Genomic DNA, 7,286 nt, shown 5'->3' with positions numbered 1-7,286 from the left:
TTACCCAGACAAACTAATCCCTTCCCCTCCCCCTTTTCTGATGAAGGGTCTAGGCCCGAAACGTCAGCCTCTCTGCTCCTATGATGCTGCTTGGCCTGTTGTGTTCATCCAGCTCTGCACCTTGTTGTCTTGGATTCTCCAGCATCTGCAGTTCCTACTATCCCTGGAAAACAATTTCCATTTTGCTAATGCCATCATAGCTGAGTGCTTCGTCTGGTTTCAAATTGCAAAAATGATCTTTGTTTTCAAAATTCTAATATTGTGAGAGATTCTAAAGCTGATCCAACTAATTTAGGCATTTTTGTCAGTATATTTGATTGATTGATTCAAAGAAGCAATCACAAAGATTACAGGCCAACATACTAACAAAGCACAATCCTTCCTTTAAAGCAGCAAGCTCTTCAAATTGAAGTGATTAATAAAAAAAAACTATTATGTTTCAGTTATATTTAGGAGAAATGTTGATGGCAAGATAATGCTTTCCCTGTTTCTTACCTTATCTTGTTATTCCTTTTATCTAAAATGTGGCTTCTGCAAGAAATTGATAGCTTGTTAAATCTAAGCAAGGATTTCCTTCTTTACTCATTAGTCACAGTGTGCAATCTGACTAAAATTATAATTTTATAGCAAACATTTCATGACGGTTATCTTGACCTGTTAGAAAAAAATTGCTGGGATACCAATACCTGGAATATCCCAACAAAAACATGTTTAGGCATTCTATAGACATGCTACATCTTACAGCACTGTTTGTCACTTATTTTCCAAATGTGGTCATTAGAAACATATAATGGGTTCACAATCATATTTGATTATTACAGCTTAAATGAAATATGACTAAACTGGGAAAATACAAATTTGCTTATGAGATTTTTTTAAACTGCTTCAAAGAGAAATAGCATTTAGGTAGTTATTCGAACATGCTGACAAGGTATTTCCTTATTTCGATTTTGATGACCTAAGTTCCCCAAATCTTGCTGATAAATACAAGATCTGCTAAGCCAAATCAACGCACTCTGAAACTGCCAGCTGCTCTGACTGAAGACTAGAAGAAACCATAGTTTTCAACAATGAAGACCCAAACAATCTGTTTGCTGTTGGCAACAATTGTATTCAGCCTGGCTTCTCAAGGTAAGTTGAGTCACCTAGTTTGAATTTACACAGCAACTGTGTTCCTCTATCGAAAGCACTATGACAATGTGACATTTCATTGAGACTGATGTAAATAAATAGGAAAATATTTGATTTTGCTCCATATATTTTATGTTATTTTATAGTCACAACATTCAACAGCAAAATTTGCAATGTCTTCAGATTTAAGAAGAGAAAGATGACCACTAAATGGTAGAGATGAGCACTGTCTTACATTACAGGTCAAATCCAACCTAATTTAACTAGGCTAGCAAAGTTGGCTCATGATGGCATTCCTCTCTGATCTAGGAAAGTCATAATTGCAAATATTGTACAGGACTTCCAGTGATTCAGATCTGATATTGAGGGGATCAAGATTACACCAGGTCAAATCAATGTGATTGTTTTGAGTTTTTCTCCCCCTCAGCAAAATGATTAACATTACAAATAAAAGTTGTAAAGGATAATGCATAATGCTGGATATTCTTGTGCATAATTTCAAATTAAGAAATTTTAAAATATACACTAATAGTATAAATTGAACATGTGAGATTATAGCACAAGAGACTATACACCCCAACAGGTTTTTGACAGATCTTTTGGTTAGTACAATCCAAAACTAGAAAGAGATCAAAAATAGACCAGTATGTATTCCAATGTGCCTTTGCATTAACTTTCTGTAGGTTACTTTGTTTTTGTATGTATAGCATTAATAGGAAGTAGGTCAAGCATCAGTGATGCAGAGATTTTATTGGTTTGTTGGCAGGTTAAATAAAGAGGGTAAATTCTGTTTGTAGTACACTCACTGCATCACAAATATTATATCCTATAAAATGTAAGGTAATTTAAGAATTTTCCATTAATTTTAATGCTGAAAACATCATTCAAACTTGAGTTTCATTCCATTAATCAAAACTTTAGATTGAGAATTTGGAAACTTGCATGATCTTCTATATTGTAAAAGTAAATGTGCATTCCCTTGAAGGAAGTAAGCTTCAGCAAGCAGAATTCTTGCTAATGCAACTCACATTTTCCAAATCATGATTCCATTGTAAGCCCTTTTTGTTCTTTCTCTTTCACTACAGGTCTGTGCATTGGAAACATAACAAACTCAAGATGCAAATGTGCAATAGTTGTCTCTCGTTTCATTCCACCGAAAAAATATCAGCATGTTGACATCTATCCTCAGGGTTCCTACTGCAGAAATGTAGAAATTATGTAAGTATTACAATAAATTTGATTTCCAAAAAACTTAACATCAAAGCAACTTAAGTTGGTAACACAAATTTCACAACTCTGGGAAAAAAGGCTGATCTTTTTACAGTATAAGCAGCTTGAATTCACTATCTTTGAGAACACATCTTTCACAGTTTTGAATGGAGTGCTGATCTTTTAATGCTACCACAGTTGAATCTTAGATTTACTGTTGTTTCCAAAGGCTATTTATTGTTTACATATTCACTGAAATGTCTTTAATGTTTTCCACTATGCATTATACAGCAAAACATAACTAAATTAATTGTCTTTAGGACTACAAAAGTTTTTTTCTACAATTTATCACAAATTTAACTCTGAACATGACTATAGAATGGCCTTGCTTTTGATTATTAAAATGAGTATTTGGAGTTTCCAAATTCAATCTGCAGGTTGCCTCAAGTTTAGCTGCTGCATTAACTACTCATTTTGTGATGGTGGTGGTACCATATCTCATTTAAATGTTAAGATTTTAACCAAAAGATGTTCTGTTTGTGTGGCAGAATTACCCTGAAGAGTGGGATAAAAGTCTGTGTGAATCCCCATACACTTTGGGTCAAAAAGGTTATTAATCTCATTAATGAAGAGTAAGTATTAACATTCAATCTTCATTTCTTTTCAGAACTTATTCCTTTTCCTGTAATCTAGATTTTGGTCTGCAATTTTGGCATCAGTTACTTATACAGACATGTGGTACAATCCTTCCATTTTAACACCATTATCATTATGACATAACAGCAGTTACCGCAGACCATCCAATGATGTGAAAGAAAGAATTGCATTTAAAGCATCTTTCCTGACACTAAGACATCCCAAAGCACTTTAGGACCATAAGACTGACACTAAGAAATAGGAACATGACTAGGACATTCGGCCTCTCGAGGCTGCTCCACCAATCTATGGGATCATGGCTGATATGACATTCCTCACATCCATCTTCTGCCCTTTCCCTGTAACCCTTGATACCCCAATTGATCAAAAGTCTATTTCATCCTCAAATATTCACTTTGCAGCCAATAAAATTCTTTTGAAGAGTATTCACCATCAATGTTAGAATCATTGCAGCAAATTTGCACACAGCAAGCTCTCACAAACAGAAATGTGATAATGATTACTTAATCTGTTTTGCAAAGTTTATTAAGCAATAAATATTGAGCAGGACCACAAGGTAACACTCCATTTTTGTTTTTGCATTTTCAGAACAGAAGCCTCTACTGCATCAAATGTAAATGGTTCACAAAATGAATGAACATGAATTATTCCTACATAATATGAAAGTTTACTTCTCCCACTTAGCCAAGCTTTTGTTGAACATACACTGGAGCAGCTTTACCTAAAGATGAAATATTTTCTACTTTCCTTACTTTTAATGCAGCTAATGTCATTATTCCACATAATTCCTGTTACCATGCCAGTAGTCTTTTGTGCAATTTTTACATAGTTTCTGGGGCATAAGTTTAAATGTTTCAAAATACTTCAGTCAGTAAGTTGAAATGCCTTAACAAAATTCAAAGTATAAAAGGAGTTTATTTTACTAGTGTCCATACATACTTAAAGCAATAATTATCCTCCCATTCCTGTTATGAGTAGATTGTTTGAAAATGTATATATGTTATAATGGTTTTCTAAAACTAGCTTCGTGATTGGCTTTAGGACTTCCAGATTTAAAACTGAAGTAAATTCAATGATAATGTAAAGAAAATATCAGCTGTTATGTCACATAGGTTAAATTTAACCTATATTAGTTGTTTGTCTGTTGGTAATTGGTTATATGATAGTAAATTTTTAGTCATGATTTCATATGTTTATTGTCACTTGGTTGATATATTTTGTATTCAGTGAATGTTGTATTTGAGACAATGAAAAAATAAACGACTGTTGTCTTAATCTCTCATTCAATCCCTTTATGTATCATTAAGGTTCTTTGAAGTGTTCTCAAGACTAAAACTTCTTTAAGTTGCAAATAAAAAATGACCTGCACAAAAACATTAACGTAACATAGATTTTGCCAATGCCATGTTAAACAACTATTAACTGCGGGCTCAGGAGTAAGAGATCACAGATCAAGAATGGTTGAAACTCTGCTCTTATAGGAATCATAGCTGTTTCTGTATTTCCATCTAAATACTACTTACATACATTGACATAACTTCTACAAATGGAAATGTTCCAACAATATTCCAGTTTTGTAGGAGAGATAAACTTAATAATAACAGTCACAATATATTTGTCAAAATACTCACTCCTTTTGTACATTCTTTTTACATGATAATTGACCAATGAAAAGGGAGAGTAGATCCTGACTTTGTGCGATAATTGAATGTGAATAATGGTGAATTGTCAACCAATTTTACACCTTTGCTGGGTTTTATTGGCAGAGTCAATTCAGTATGAATTCAGCAAAACAAATGATACTGAACTGACTTTGATAGAAGTCAATCCCAGCAGAGTGGTTGACAATTCATCATCCATTTTCAATTATTGCACAAAGCCAAAACCTACTCCATAGAGTTATAACAAAAAAGATACTTCTAACTTCTCTTACTGGTGCAATACTCCATAAAACATATTGAGGCAAACTAAAGGTACAGAGATCGATGAGGAACAGGAATATGATGAGACAAGGGAGAAAAGTACAAGATGATGAGTCATTCAAGCATTATGATGAAAACAATAATATTGGGAATGATCATGTGGAGGAAAAAGATTTTGGAGCCACGCTACAAAGGAGTCCTGGTTCTAAGATGTATTCATGTTAAGTTTAACCACAGGTAAACAGGACACACAGAGAACACTGCAGAGCTGGTCTTGATCTGTAATATAAACAGAAACATTCCTTTAAGGCTCCTTAGGTTCTCTCAATGCCAACTTGGATACGGTTAGGTGCCTTCATGTAGTGCTCCTCAACTGTTGTACTCATGAATCCTACAGAGATCATTATGCATGATAGCAATGAATATGACTAATCACCCATAATCTATTTACGAACATTTGAAAAGCATGGTGTTATAAAAATCCCCAAGAGAAATATTTCATACCACTGCCCATGTAATCTTGCTTGGATGTGCAGGATTATTTGCATTTCACTGCACACTATCTGTTTTTGTCTGGCACAGATTTGATGGGCCAAAAGGCCTTTTTCTGTGCTGGAGACCTCCGTGACTCTATTTAACAAAGTTGACACTTGTTGAGTCAGAAAACTGAGAGGCCAATTCTAGGAAAAAGGAAAGCAATGTGCATTCTAATCGTTTCCTCCTGCAACAGTATCATGTGTTGTGGGTCCATCAACCCTATGCACCCCAGTCAATTATCACCTTGATTGCCCACAGCTACTGGAAATGACTTGATGTTAATATATTGGAAGTTACATCTTTCTCATTTGTAATTCTCCCTTCCCTTCCATTTTCCATGTCCTGGGAAATGGGAAACCAGAGACACATAAGCCAGTAAAAGAGAGCAAATTTAGAAATGAACCTTGTGTGATGGAAACACGAAATTAGATCAGCATATTCACCAAATATTTGCATTAAAATTTGAGGGAATAAAATTTAATTGCCCCATTTTTCAGGCACAGGGCTTGAAGGTGAGGCCCCATTTCCATGTCTGTGTGGGCATCCTCTGTACATTCCAGAGAGTTGAATAGTATTTAGTGGAAAGCATGTGTTCCAGACAAGGTCCTTATAAAGGAAGTGTTAGAGCAGTGCACTGCAGCTACTAGATAATTGTTTTGGGCCATAGACAGAGACAGGCAAGGGACAAACTCCCAAGCTAAGTAACACTACACTGGAAACACTCGTCCAAAAGATTGATGATGTGAAGGAGACCATGTTTCAGTAGTTGGGAAGGATGATGGAGACAAGAAATCCTGCAGTAATTCTGTGCAGGGAATGTGAATTGTGGCATACACAGAGGGTGGAACCATAAATTTGGCAACAGTGCCAAAACTAGATTGATGATCCCACTTGGGCTGCCAGGCAAGAGAAGTGAATGTATCAGTTAACACAGCTTACAAATACCACAACACATACACTTCCCACATTTCTCAATGAGGCATAGTCCCATCACCTAGCCTAACATTCAGGACTCATCACTGACATCTTTACATAACAACACTGAAGCATGGCCGTCTCACATACACATCACTCACTGTCACTATTTGCCACCAGTCATTCAGCAGCCAAACACACTGTCACAATGTTTGAGAAATCCTGCCTTCTCCCTTGCAATACAATGTCATTGACAACAGGATCATAAGCCAGAGAACAGGAAGAGGACCTAGGGGAATTTATCCTCCCAGCTTCCTGGAATATTTATCACAGCCTGAAATATATGCAAGGACTCGGCCCCATAGCTCTCTGGGGCAAAACATTCCAAAGATTCACAACCCTCAGAACAGAAGTTCCTCCTCTTCTCAATCTTAAATTGGCATCCCTTTATCTGAGACTATGCCATCTGGTAATAGATTCTCCAATGAGGGGAAACATCCTTGCAGCATTCACCCTGTCAAGCCCTTTAAGAATCCTATATGTTCACCTCTTATTTTACTAAATCCCGATGAGTAGATCCCAACCTGTTTAACCTTTGCTCATAAGACAATCCCTCCATAATGGGGATCATCCTAGTGAACATTTCCTGCACTACTTTCAATGAAATAATATCTTGCCTTAAAAACTGTTCACAATATTTCAGATGTGGTCTCACCAGTAACTTGTACAGTTGCAGTAAGATTTCCCCACTCTTATACTCCAAATCCCTTGAAATAAGACTCAACATTCCTGATTATTTACTGTACCTGTGTGCTACCCTTCTGTGTTTTGTGCACAAGTACCCACCAAGGCTGTTTGTATTGCAGCTTCTGGCAGTTTTTCTCTATTTAAATAGCATTATGCTCTTTTGTTCTC

At 35.8% G+C, this 7,286-nt stretch overlaps 1 protein-coding gene across 1 annotated transcript; it reads left to right on the top strand.

The window, feature by feature from the left end:
* The first annotated feature begins 994 nt into the window (after nt 1-994).
* LOC109914557 (interleukin-8-like) lies at nt 995-4,279 on the top strand. The gene is made up of 4 exons (XM_020514157.2): nt 995-1,131; nt 2,217-2,349; nt 2,889-2,972; nt 3,586-4,279. Exons 1-4 carry the CDS (start codon nt 1,071-1,073, stop codon nt 3,632-3,634), a joined length of 327 nt encoding a protein of 108 aa, XP_020369746.2. The 5' UTR covers nt 995-1,070; the 3' UTR covers nt 3,635-4,279.
* The last annotated feature ends 3,007 nt before the right edge of the window (nt 4,280-7,286 follow it).

Source organism: Rhincodon typus, chromosome 1 (assembly GCF_021869965.1).
Source record: "Rhincodon typus isolate 14 chromosome 1, sRhiTyp1.1, whole genome shotgun sequence".
NCBI classification, from domain to species: Eukaryota; Metazoa; Chordata; class Chondrichthyes; order Orectolobiformes; family Rhincodontidae; genus Rhincodon; species Rhincodon typus.
This window is presented reverse-complemented; position numbering and strand designations above follow the sequence as displayed.